This window comes from Somniosus microcephalus, chromosome 13 (assembly GCF_052327205.1).
Source record: "Somniosus microcephalus isolate GS21.2 chromosome 13, FLI_Smic_1.0, whole genome shotgun sequence".
Lineage (NCBI taxonomy): Eukaryota > Metazoa > Chordata > Chondrichthyes > Squaliformes > Somniosidae > Somniosus > Somniosus microcephalus.
In genome coordinates this window covers 109,358,706-109,371,867 of record NC_140999.1, presented here as the reverse complement: position 1 = coordinate 109,371,867, position 13,162 = coordinate 109,358,706, and the positions used below count along the sequence as shown (strand labels likewise).

The following is a 13,162-nucleotide window of genomic DNA, read 5'->3' as shown; positions in this document are numbered from 1 at the left end:
CGGGATATTTTACATCCACCTGAGAGAGCAGACGGGGCCTGGGGTTTAACGTCTCATCCGACAGACGGCACCTCCGACAGTGCAGCACTCCCTCAGTACTGCACTGGGAGTGTCGGCCTGGATTATGGGCTCAAGTCTCCGGAGTGAGGCTTGACCCCACGACCTTCTGACTCCGATGCGAGAGAGAGCGCTACCCACTGAGCCACGGCTGACGCTGTGGAGGGGTTAGGGGGGGGATGGAGGAGGAACTGGGCGAGAGTCATTACTGGGAGCGAGGCCTAGCCCTGAGCAGGATGTCACCTCCGACAGTGCGGCGCTCCCTCAGCACTGGCACCGGGCACGTTGGCCTGGGTTATGAGCTCAAATCCTGGAGGTGAGTTGGGCCATTGTGAAAGGCAGAGGAGAGATGCAGTTGAGAGGAACATTTTCCCTTCGTTGTCCTGGATTTCCTGTCAGAGCCTTTCTCTGATATCGAGGGTCCAGTGGAAATGCGCTTCACAGTCAATGAAATATTTTTGAAGTGTTGTAATGTAGGAAACGTGACAGCCAATTTGCGCACAGCAAGTTCCCACAAACAGCAATGGGATAATGACCAGATGATCTGTTTTTAGTGATGTTGATTGAGGGATAAATATTGGCCCCAGGACACCGGAGAGATCTCCCCTGCTCTTCACAGAATCACAGAAACCCCACAGTGCAGATAGAGGCCATTTCGGCCCATCGAGCCTGCACCGACACATATCCCACCCAATCCCCGTAACCCCACATATATTAATCCCCCTAACACTAAGGGTCAATTTATCATAGCCAATCAACCTAACCCGCACATCTTTGGACTGTGGGAGGAAACCGGAGCACCCGGAGGAAACCCACGCAAACACGGGGAGAATGTGCAAACTCCACACAGACAGTCGCCCGAGGCCGGATTCGAACCCGGGTCCCTGGCGCTGTGAAGCAACAGTGCTAACCGCTATGCCACCGTGTTGCCTTTTACATCCACCTGACAGGGCAGACGGGGCCTGGGGTTTAACGTCTCATCTGAAAGACGGCACCTCCGACAGTGCAGCGCTCCTTCAGTACTGCACTGGGAGTGTCGGCCTGGATTATGTGCTCGAGTCTCCAGAGTGAGACTTGAACCCACGATCTTCTGACTCAGATGCGAGAGAGCGCGCTACCCACTGAGCCACAGCATAACACCGGGAGGTCCCTTCTGGAGACCGATGTATAAGGCGAGAGAATCTCCGTCACAGAGTGGGAAAGAAACGGCAATTTTCCGGGAATTTAAACGCACGGACACGGGGGCGAAGGAACGTCCAAACATTCAGCACCCACCTGTTGTATGATCTCGTCACTGAAGATCTGCGAGTAGTTCTCGTGGATATATTTCTCTCTCCAATCCTGTTCGCAAAAGAATGAGGAGTCCGGAGAAGAAAGTACCATCGTTAGCACTTTATTCAAGACCCCCACACACAGTCCGACAAACTAATCCCACTGCACCGCTCCCTCCCCATAGCCCTGTATCAATCCCAAACTAATCTCACTGCCCCGCTCTCTCCCCATAGCCCTGTATCAATCCCAAACTAATTCCACTGCCCCGCTCTCTCCACATAGCCCTGTATCAATCCCAAACTAATCCCACTGCCCCGCTCTCCCCCCATAGCCCTGTATCAATCCCAAACTAATTCCACTGTCCCGCTCTCTCCCCATAGCCCTGTATCAATCCCAAACTAATCCCACTGCCCCACTCTCTCCACATAGCCCTGTATCAATCCCCAACTAATCCCACTGCCCCGCTCTCTCCCCATAGCCCTGTATCAATCCCAAACTAATCCCACTGCCCCACTCTCTCCCCATAGCCCTGTATCAATCCCAAACTAATTCCACTGTCCCACTCTCTCCCCATAGCCCTGTATCAATCCCAAACTAATCCCACTGCCCCGCTCTCTCCACATAGCCCTGTATCAATCGCCAACTAATCCCACTGCCCCGCTCTCTCCCCATAGCCCTGTATCAATCCCAAACTAATCCCACTGGCCCGCTCTCTCCCCATAGCCCTGTATCAATCTCAAACTAATCCCACTGCCCCACTCTATCCCTATAGCCCTGTATCAATCCTAAACTAATCCCACCACCCTGCTCTCTCCCCATAGCCCTGTATCAATCCCAAACTAATCACAGCGAAGGTGGGAGAGAGCGAAGGAGAGAGAGAGAGAGAGAGAGAGAGAGAGAGAGAGAGAGACACACAAAGAGAGAGAGAGAGAGAGAGAGAGACACAAAGAGAGAGAGAGAGAACATAAGAAACAGGAGCAGGAGTAGACCATTCAGCCCTTCGAGCCTGCTCTGCCATTCAATGAGATCATGGTTGATCTTCTGCCTCAACTCCATTCACCAGCCCTATCTCCATATCCCTTGATGCCCTTACTAGTCAGAAACCTATCGACTTCTGTTTTGAATATACCCAATGACTGAGCCTCCACAGCCCTCTGGGTAGAGAATTCCAAAGATTCACCACCCTCTGTGTGAAGAAATTTCTTCTCATCTCAGTCCTGAATGGTCCACCCTTTATTCTGAGGCTGTGGCCCCTGGTTTTAGACTCCCCACAGAGTCATACAGCACAGAAAGAGGCCCTTCGGCCCATTGTGTCCACGCCGGCCATCAAGCCCTACCAATTCTAATCCCATTTTCCAGCACTTGGTCCGTAGCCTTGTATGCTATGGCGTTTCAAGTGCTCATCTAAATGCTTCTTGAATGTTGTGAGGGTTCCTGCCTCTGCCACCCTTTCAGGCAGTGAGTTCCAGATTCCAACCACCCTCTGGGTGAAAAAGTTTTTCCTCAAATCCCCTCTAAACCTCCTGCCCCTTACCTTGAAACTATGTCCCCAGGTTATCAAACGAAGGGCCTTGGTGAGACCACACCTTGAGTATTGTGTGCAGTTTTGGTCGCCTTACCTGAGGAAGGACGTTCTTGCCATGGAGGGAGTGCAGCGAAGATTCACCAGGCTGATACCTGGGATGGCAGGAATGACGTATGAGGAGAGATTGTGTCGATTGGGCTTATACTCACTGGAGTTTAGAAGATTGAGAGGGGATCTCATCGAAACCTATAAAATTCTGTCAGGCCTGGACAGACTAGATGCAGGAAGGATGTTTCTGATGGCCGGGGAGTCCAGAACCAGGGGTCATAGTCTAAGGATAAGGGGTAAGCCATTTAGGACTGAAATGAGGAGGAATTTCTTCACCCAGAGAGTGGTGAACCTGTGGAATTCTCTGCCACAGAGGGCGGTGGAGGCCAGTTCATTAAATATATTCAAGAAAGAGTTGGATATATTTCTTAAGGCTAAAGGGATCAAGGGATATGGGGAGAAGGCAGGGACAAGGGTACTGAATTTGGATGATCAGCCATGATCTCATTGAATGGCGGAGCAGGCTCGAAGGGCCGAATGGCCGACTCCTGCTCCTATCTTCTATGTTTCTATGTTTATTGACCCCTCTACGAAGGGGAAAAGTTCCTTTCTATCTACCCTATCTATGCCTCTCATAATTTTGTACACCTGAGTCAGGTCCCCCCCTCAGCCTTCTCTGCTCTAAGGAAAACAACCCCAGCCTGTCCAGTCTCTCTTCATAGCTGAAGCGCTCCAGCCCAGGTAACATCCTGGTGAATCTCCTCTGCACCCTCTCCAATGCAATCACATCCTTCCTATAGTGAGGCGCCCAGGACTGCACACAGTATTCCAGGTGTGGCCTAACTAGCGTTTTGTACAGCTCCATCATAACCTCCCTGCTCTTATATTCTATGCCTCGGCTAATGAAGGCAAGTATCCCATATGCCTTTTTAACCACCTTATCTACCTGTCCTGCTGCCTTCAGGGATCTATGTACATGCACACCAAGGTTCCTCTGATCCTCTGTCCTTCCTAGGGTCCTACCATTCATTGTGTATGCCCTTGCCTTGTTAGTCCCCCCAAAAGGCATCACTGTTCTGCCCATCTAACCAACCCATCTATATCGTCCTGTAGCCTGAGGCTTCCCTCCTCGCTATTTACCACTCCACCAATTTTCGTGTCATCTGCAAACTTACTGAGCATACCTCCTACATTCATATCTAAATCATTAATGTACACTATAAACAGCAAGGGACCGAGCACCGATCGCTGCGGTACACCAATGGACACAGGCTTCCAGTCACAAAAACAACCTTCGACCATCACCCTCTGCCTCCTGTCACTAAGCCAATTTTGAATCCAATGTGCCAAATTGCCCTGGATCCCATGGGCTCTTACCCTCTTGACCAGTCTCCCATGTGGGACTTTGTCAAAAGCCTTACTGAACTCCATGTAGACTACATCAACTGCACTACCCTCATCCACACACCTAGTCACCCCCCTCGAAAAATTCTATCAAATTGGTTAGACATGATTTCCCTCTGACAAAGCCATGCTGATTATCCTTGATTAATCCTTGCCTCTCCAAGTGAAGACTAATTCTGTCCCTCAGAATTTTTTCCAATAATTTCCCTACCACTGATGTTAGGCTCACTGGCCTAGGGAAACATTCTCCCAGCATCCACCCTATCAAGCCCTGTAATAATTTTGTATGCTTCAATGAGATCCCCTCTCATTCTTCTGAATTCAAGAGAATACAGGCCTAGTTTACTCAATCTCTTCTCATACAAGAGTTCCGCCATCCCAGGAATCAATCTCGTGAATCTTTGTTGCACTCCCTCTATGGCAAGTATATCCTTCCTTAGGTAAGGAGACCAAAATTGTACACAGTACTCCAGGTGTGGTCTCACCAAGGCCCTATATAATTGGAGTAAGACTTCTTTACTCCTGAACTCAAATCCTCTTGTAGTAAAGGCCAGCATACCATTTGCCTTCCTAATGGCTTGCTGCACCTGCGCATTCACTTTCAGTGACTCATGTACAAGGACACCCAGGTCCCTTTGAGCATCTGCATTCTCCAATCTTTCACCATTTAGGAAATACTCTGCCTTTCTGTTTTTTCTACCGAAGTGGATAACTTCACACTTATCCACGTTATATTCCATCTGCCATGTTCTCGCCCACTCACAGCCTGTCGAGATCCCCTTGAAGCCTCTTCACATCCTCTTCACAACTGACACTGCCACCTAGCTTTGTATCATCAGCAAATTTGGAAATGTTACATTTAGTCCCCTCATCCAAATCATTGATATAGATTGTGAATAGCTGGGGCTATAGAAGGAGGGAGAGTGAGAGAGAGAGAGTGTGAAGGAGGGAGCGTGAGAGAGAGAGAGAGAGAGACAGAGAGTGAAGGGAAGTGCGAGAGTAAAAGAGGGAGTGAGAGAAAGAGCGTGTGAGAGTGTAAGAGATGGAAGGAAGAGGGAGTGAGAGTAGGAGGGAGAGTGTGAAGGAGTGAGAGAGTGAAGAAGGGAGTGAGAGAGAGAGAGAGAGAGAGAGAGAGAGATTGGGGAGACAGAGAGAGGCGCCGCGCAACCGACCGTTCAAAGCAAAACAGCGGCCGGGGGATCGGAGCCAGAACAGCGCAGGAAAACCCGGGAACAGAGAGAGAGAAACCGGGAACAGAGAGAGAGAACTCCAAAACAGGGAGAGAGAGAGAGCAGAGCCCGAGCAGCAACCGGAGCACGGAGCCTGAAGCCGGAGAAAGGCCCGAGGAACCGGGCCGAGCGAGACACCGGAGAGAAGGAGAGCGAGCAGCAACAGGAGTCGACCCAGACCGGGAGGAGCGGCCCGAGCCAGTCAAAGAGGCGAGTGGAGAGATAGGGGTGCCGGATCGGGTCGGGCCTGGAGAGCGAGCAAGCCCGGGGCCTGAAACCCGAGAAACTCCGGGGTCGGAGAAACTCGGACAAACACCGGGCCGGGACAGCACAGCCGAGCCGAGGGGCTGGGGCCAGGGCAGAAGCCCGGAGAGAGCGCTGAGAGCTGAGCGCGCGAAATTTGAACGAAGGGAAACGGCTGAAAGGAGAAAAGGAGCAAAGAGAGGTAACTGCACCTAGAGAGAGAGAGAGACGGAGCGTGAGAGAGAGAGGAGAGGAAACACCAGCTGGAGAGAAAAAGCCGGAGAAATAAGTTTTACCTAACTCTACCTAAGTTTCATTTTAGTTAAAGTTAGTTCGGAAAAAGTTTAATTTTATTTAAATTTAGCTGGAAAAAAAAAAAAAAAACCTGAAAAAAGAACAACAAACCCGCGAGGAAAAGGAATAGAAACCCGAGAGAAACGATAAACTACCCGAACCAAGAGCCTGTGAGAAAAAGAGAAAGATAAACCTTTAAGAGCAGCTATATCAAAGATGAACCCCTGAAAAACTCCCAATTTTGGACCTAAAAGTGGGCTAAGGTGGAACACGACACAAAAAAGAGAAAAAAAAAAAGTTATCTATCTGAGACAAAAAACAAACGACTACAATGAGCAGGGAAATGATATATCCTGAGCAATGCACAAAAAATAAAGCAAAGGAAAAATACAAGTACACAACACTAAAAAATAACCCAGAAATCCTCTACGTGGACTATACAACACACAAAGGGACTAAGCTGAAGAACAACCTCATATTCTACACCGAATACGTCACCTCCTGGAAGGAGACTTTACAAAAACACTACACATACGTCTCCAGTGAAGGTATTGGCAGTGGAGGCAGACTGAAAATATGTAAAGATGGAAACCTAGATAAAGATGACCCCCTGCTAACCATAAGCTACTACAACAAAAATAGAAAGATCATGATACAGGGGAATGTGGAAAATCTGGACACCTTCGAAAAGGAATTCCCCCAGTTGAAAACTAAGACAGACACAAAGAGGACCAATGGACAGGAAGCAAAAGAGAGTCGAACAGAGGACGAGGAGAGCCAAGTGGAGGAAGAAGAAGAGAGACCAGCAGAGGAAAACACCTCCCTGTACATCTCCACCCCCCCCACACCTCTCATCGAAAACAAAATGATGAAAGAGAATCTGGCCAAACTAGAACTTGATTTCAACGAATACAGAGAAACACTGGCCAAGAATTTGAAGGAGGAATTCAAACAGCTAAAAACGGAACACGAGTCCACCATCCACAAGCTGAGAAAGACCACAGAGGAGCAAAGAAATGAGATCAAAGAACTCCGTACTCAACTAAACAAAATGAAGGAGACCGTAGAAAGGCTCAGCAGGCAACACAAACCTCTTAAGGTCCAAAAACCTGAGGACACAAAAACAACACACACAAGGACACAGAACCCGCCGGATGCCACCCCACACGAAGACACACCGAAAGCCACAAACCCTGCTCCAACCAGCCCTCAGTCGAGTCATGCCCAGACTACTGCTACCCAGTCCTCACACACAGGAACACAAAAACCGACAGATACCCCCCCAAACGAGGACACACCGAAAGCCCCAAACCCCGCTCCTGCCACACAACATATCCCAGAAACCCAGCCAACAACCAGCCACCAGGCGAGTCCTACCCAGACTACTGTTACCCAGTCTGAAAAACCAGCCCCTCAGGCGGTCCTGCTGACCGACTCCAACGGAAAGTTTCTGGACCCCCAGAGGCTGTTCCCAGACCATCAAGTCCTGAAAAAATGGTGCAGCAACACAGGCCAAGCAATGAAGATCCTGAACAAAGAATCCCTTGGAAGCCCCAAATGGATTGTGATCCACACAGGCACGAACGACCTACGCACCCTACAGGAAGGCACGGCTTGGGCGGTGAGCAGGATGGCAGAAAAGGCCAGCAGGGAATTCCCCGAGGCGCGGATCGTGATCTCCACACTACTGCCCAGAAAGGACACCCCAGCCTATATAATCCACAACACCAACAGGGAGATCGACACGAGATGTTCTGTCCTCCCCAACGTCTCCCTGGCCCATCATCCAAACATCAACACAAGGGACCTCTATGACGAAATACATCTACTTAAACAGCGGATGTGGGTCTTCGCAAGAAACCTCATAAACACTGCCAAAAGACGCAGCCCTCCCACCCCCCCTACCATTGGGAGCCCAAACAGGACCACCAATGTCCCCCACCCCCCTTTACAAAACCGACAACAGAACCGTGCTTTTATACCTGACCCAAGACCCCCCTCTAGACCACAGACTGTAGACCAAGAACTGAGAAAGATCATGACGATGCTGAACAGCCTGATAGAAAGCCGGAGAAATTATTAATATTGTTATTTATCATTATCATTATTGTTATCTTATCAGTATTATTACTATTATTAGATAGATATATGTGCATGCCTCATGAAATTTATACTAAATCATCACTTAGCATTATAGAAAATAGTGTTTCCACACCCATCCCACAAAATAGGTCCATTTTATTTCGTTTTATTGAACTATATAAATGCGTTCTTTCCACATAAGCTGCTGGAATATCCAGGGCCTCCGCTCCTCAACTTTTGGGATGAAGAGTACAGACCCTGAATTCCTAAAAGCTATAAAAGACATTGATATAATTGTGTTAACAGAAACATGGTGCCAAAAGGACATGCCGACCCACTGTCCTCCAATGTACCATGAAATCATTGTGCCCTCAGTAAAGAACACTAAAACACGCAAGGGCAGAACCTCCGGGGGAATATTGGTGTGGTATAAGGGAGAACTGGACAAACACATCTCACCGGTAAAACAGGGGAAATCACACGTATGGCTAAAACTAGATAAAAATATAGGAATAGCAAAAAAAGATGTTTACTTATGTGCGATCTACATACCTCCAATAGATTCGCCATATTTCGAAGAGGAGTTATTTGATACTCTCCACATGGAAATCAGCCATTTCCAGGCCCAAGGAAAGGTGATAATATGTGGGGACCTAAATGCAAGGACCGGTTGTGAACCTGACTTCATAGACCCACAGGGAAACAACCATGTGTTTGGCCAGACCCCTTTAGATGTCACACCAGCCATCGCAAATCGGAACAACCTTGATCGTGAAATAAATAAAAGCGGTAGGGAGGTAGTGCAACTCTACCGAGCCTTAGGCCTGTACATAGTTAATGGTAGGTTCAGAGGGGACTCCCTAGGGAGACTCACATACTCCTCAACTCTTGGGTCTAGTGTGGTGGACTATACAATCACTGACCTGGACCCCTGCGATATCAACGCATTCACTGTCAGGCAGCAATCCCCCCTCTCAGACCATAACCAAATAAATGTGTACCTTAAACTTTCTGCCCAAACTACAGACACAAAAAAGGAACACAGTAAGCTACATAAAATAAACCAGACATACAGATGGGCCCCAGACAGTGGAGATAAATTCATCACAGCACTAAATTCACCTGATCTCACAAGTAAAATTTCAAAATTTAAAGAAAATCTATATGAGATCACCAGAGATGGTGTAAACACGGCCATAGAGGATATAAATATGATCTTCCATGAGGCAGCTGTAAAAGCCGACCTCGTGAAACAGAAGAGGAAGCATCACAAAAGACAAAATAAAAATATGAAATGGTTTGACCACGAATGCAAAAATGCCAGAAAAGACCTGAGAAAAATATCAAACCAAAAGCATCGGCAACCAAACAATCCGGACCTACGTACTAGATACAATGAAACCCTCAAAAGATATAAACACACCATTAGGAACAAAACACAAAACTATACCCACAAAATACTCGAAGAAATTGAAAACTCCACCAATCCAAAACAATTCTGGGAAATGTGGAATAACCTGAGTACAACACAATTGCAAGCATTACCAATCCAAGATGGCGACATCTGGAGAACACATTTTGAAAACCTCTACAAAGACATCCCAAAAAACAAAACAAACCCAAGTCAACATCAGGTCACAGAAAAACTCCACACATTAGAAGCAACAATTAAAGACAACCAAAACCCTCTAGACTCCCCAATCACATGGAAAGAACTGGCCACAAAAACAAAATCTCTCCACCTAAAGAAAGCCTGTGGCCCAGACAACATCAAAAATGAAATGCTAAAGTTCAGCAATATGGAGATGCAGGGTGCGATACTCAAACTATTCAACATCATATTACGCTCAGGCTGTTTTCCCGATATCTGGTGCCAAGGACTAATCTCCCCCATATATAAAAGTGGAAACAAATCAGACCCAAATAACTACCGCGGCATCTGTGTCAACAGTTGTCTAGGGAAGTTATTCTGCAGTATTCTAAATAGTAGATTACTTGATTTTCTTAACAAACATAATATCCTCAGAAAAAACCAAATAGGCTTTCTTCCAAAACACCGCACCGCCGACCATATCTATACCCTTCACACCCTCATTGAAAAACATAAACACCAAAAAAAAAATGGGAAAATATTCGCCTGTTTCATCGACTTCAAGAAAGCCTTTGACTCTATATGGCACGAAGGGCTCTATTATAAACTTCTTCAGTGTGGAATAGGGGGCAAAGTCTATGACCTTATTAAATCAATGTATCTGAAAAACAAATGCGGGGTCAAAATTGGAGACAAACGCACCGATTTCTTCACCCAGAGAAGAGGCGTCCGGCAGGGCTGCAATTTGAGCCCGACCCTGTTCAACATATACATAAATGAATTAGCAGACATGCTGGAGCAAAGCGAGTCACCAGGTCTCCGTCTCCTGGATGGAGAAGTGAAGTCCCTGTTCTATGCGGACGACCTGGTTCTGCTGTCTCCCACAGAACAGGGATTACAGCAACAACTAGACCTACTCGACAAATACTGCCAAAATTGGGCTCTAACAGTAAATCTAAAGAAAACCAACATCATGATTTTTCAGAAAAGACCCAGATGTCAGGAAAACAAATACCAGTTTACCCTCAGTGATACCACTATAGGACACACTATGAGCTACACCTACCTTGGTCTAACTATTACAGCATCAGGGAGCTTCAGCATAGCAGTGAATGCACTAAAAGAAAAAGCCCGAAGAGCCCTATATGCAATAAAAAGAAAATTCTACAACATCCAAATCCCAATCAAAATCTGGCTCAAAATTTTTGACAGCATAATCCTGCCCATTGCACTATACGGTAGTGAAGTATGGGGCCCGCTAAATCACCAAAGCTACACTAAATGGGAAAAAACACACAATAGAAGCCCTACATGCAGAATTCTGCCGAAGCATCCTTCGCACCCAAAGAAAAAACGCCAACAAATGCATGCAGAGCCGAACTAGGCAGATACCCACTGATAATAAACATCCAAAAACGAGCACTAAACTTCCTAAATCACCTCAAATCTAGCTCCCCAGACACCCCTTCATTTCAAAGCCTTTCAGACCCAAGAGCTAAACCCAGAAAAGAGTCCCCTGAGTCAGCTGCTACTGAAAACTAAGTACTCAGCCGGACCCCTGACCAGCCCCAGACCAACACAGCCGTCCAAACACCAATCCGAGTGAACCAAATCATTAAAAAATGCAAAGAAACCTACCTGGAACATTGGAACAAAATAACCGAAAGCCAAAGCAGATTAGAATGTTACCGGGACCTAAAAAGAGAATATAAACTGGCAGACTACCTCACGACCATCAGAGACACAAAACAGAGACAGACCCTCACCAGGTACAGACTAAGCGACCACCAACTGGAAATTGAAAAAGGCAGATACAAGAAATCCTGGCAGCCTAGAGAAAATAGAATATGCGATCAATGTCTGGCTGGCGAGGTTGAAACAGAAATGCATTTCCTCCTAAAATGCGAAAAATTCAACACATCAAGAAACATATTATTCAACAAGCTAAGCCAAACAACCCCAGATTTCAAGGAATTGGATGATCTGTCAAAATTGAGATTAGTCCTAGGAGAAGGAGACAGACCATACCTTGGGGCTAAATATGTAACAACATGTCACAACCTGAGGACTGTTTAAAAGTAAGACTGTTTAAAATTAATATTGAACGTACCAAATGAAGTAGAAAGACTGTTTAAAAATTAATATTGTTTAAAAGTAATATTGTATATACCCAACAAATGTCAAATCGATTGACACCTACAGAATGTTGGAAAACTGTACCTTTTTGCAATGTAAGCTTTGGCAATATGGTTCTCTGTAAACTTTCATGCCAATAAAGCATTTGAACTGAACTGAACTGAACTGAGAGAGAGAGAGTGTGAAGAAGGGAGTGAGAGAGAAGGAGGGAGTGAGTGAGTGAGTGAGAGAGAGAGAGAGAGAGAGAGTGAAGGAGGGAGTAAGAGAGAGAGACACAGTGAGCGAGAGTGAAGAAGGGAGCGAGAGAGAAGGAAGGAGAGAGAGAGAGAGAGAGAGAAAGAGAGAGAGGGAGGGAGAGAGAGAGGAGGGAGAGAGTGAAGGAGGGAATAAGAGAGAGAGAGACACAGTGAGCGAGAGAGAGAGTGAAGAAGGGAGCAAGAGAGAGAGAGAGAGTGAAGGAGGGAATAAGAGAGAGAGAGACACAGCGAGCGAGAGAGAGAGTGAAGAAGGGAGCGAGAGAGAGAGAGAAGGAGGGAGAGAGAGACAGATAGAGTAAAGGAGAGAGAGAGAGAGAGAAGGAGGGAGAGAGAGACAGATAGAGTAAAGGGGAGAGAGAGAGAGAGAGAGAGAGAGAGAGGAGGGAGTGAGAGAGAAAGAGAGTGAAGGAGGCAGCGAGGAGAGAGAGAGAGAGAGAGAGTGGAGGAGGGAGTGGTGGAGAGCGAAGGTGGAGACTGTGTCCACACTCACCTCTGGGTTGGTGTAGATCTGCCACAGGTCACTGTGCAGGTGACTTGTGTTGTAATTGGAGGACAGACAGGAGGTGGCCAAAGTCATCCAGGTTCGACACGTACATGAACAGCCCCTGAAAGTAGACACACAGCCAGTCAGCAGTCTGGAAACCCATCCCCAGAGACACGGAGGAAACAAACAAGGTGAGTCAGACTGGTCCCCAACGATCGGCCAAACACAGCCCACAGCCAATGGGCGGCCGGTCAAGCCACACGGCAGTGATGGTCACCGGGGTGCAACACGGCGAAGGGGAGGGTAGAAGCTTGAATTTACTCTCAGCACAGTTGCTGGGTTTTACTATCTGGGGAGTTACACAGTGCAAGTACTCAAAGGAGACACAAGTCCCGAGACCAGCTCTCCATCAGATCCCAGTTTCCAACACGTTAACTTAGAGCTCACTTAGCTAAGCGTTGCTCCGTGTCGCTCTCTCTCTCCCCCCCGTGTCTCTCTCTCTCTCTCCCCCCCCCCCCCCGTGTCTCTCTCTCTCTCTCC

General features: G+C 47.4%; 1 protein-coding gene across 1 annotated transcript in view; it reads right to left on the bottom strand.

Moving 5' to 3' along the window:
- The window catches only part of LOC147108529 (procollagen-lysine,2-oxoglutarate 5-dioxygenase 1-like), a 38,182-nt gene extending 25,417 nt beyond the window's left edge, over window positions 1–12,765 (bottom strand). The window contains exons 1-2 of the mRNA XM_086005192.1: window positions 12,629–12,765; window positions 1,333–1,398 (exon numbers count right to left, since the gene is read on the bottom strand). Coding sequence (XP_085861318.1) covers window positions 1,333–1,398; window positions 12,629–12,715 — 153 coding nt within the window. The 5' untranslated portion in view covers window positions 12,716–12,765. The remainder of the gene's footprint in view (window positions 1–1,332; window positions 1,399–12,628) is intronic.
- Window positions 12,766–13,162: the final 397 nt, after the last annotated feature.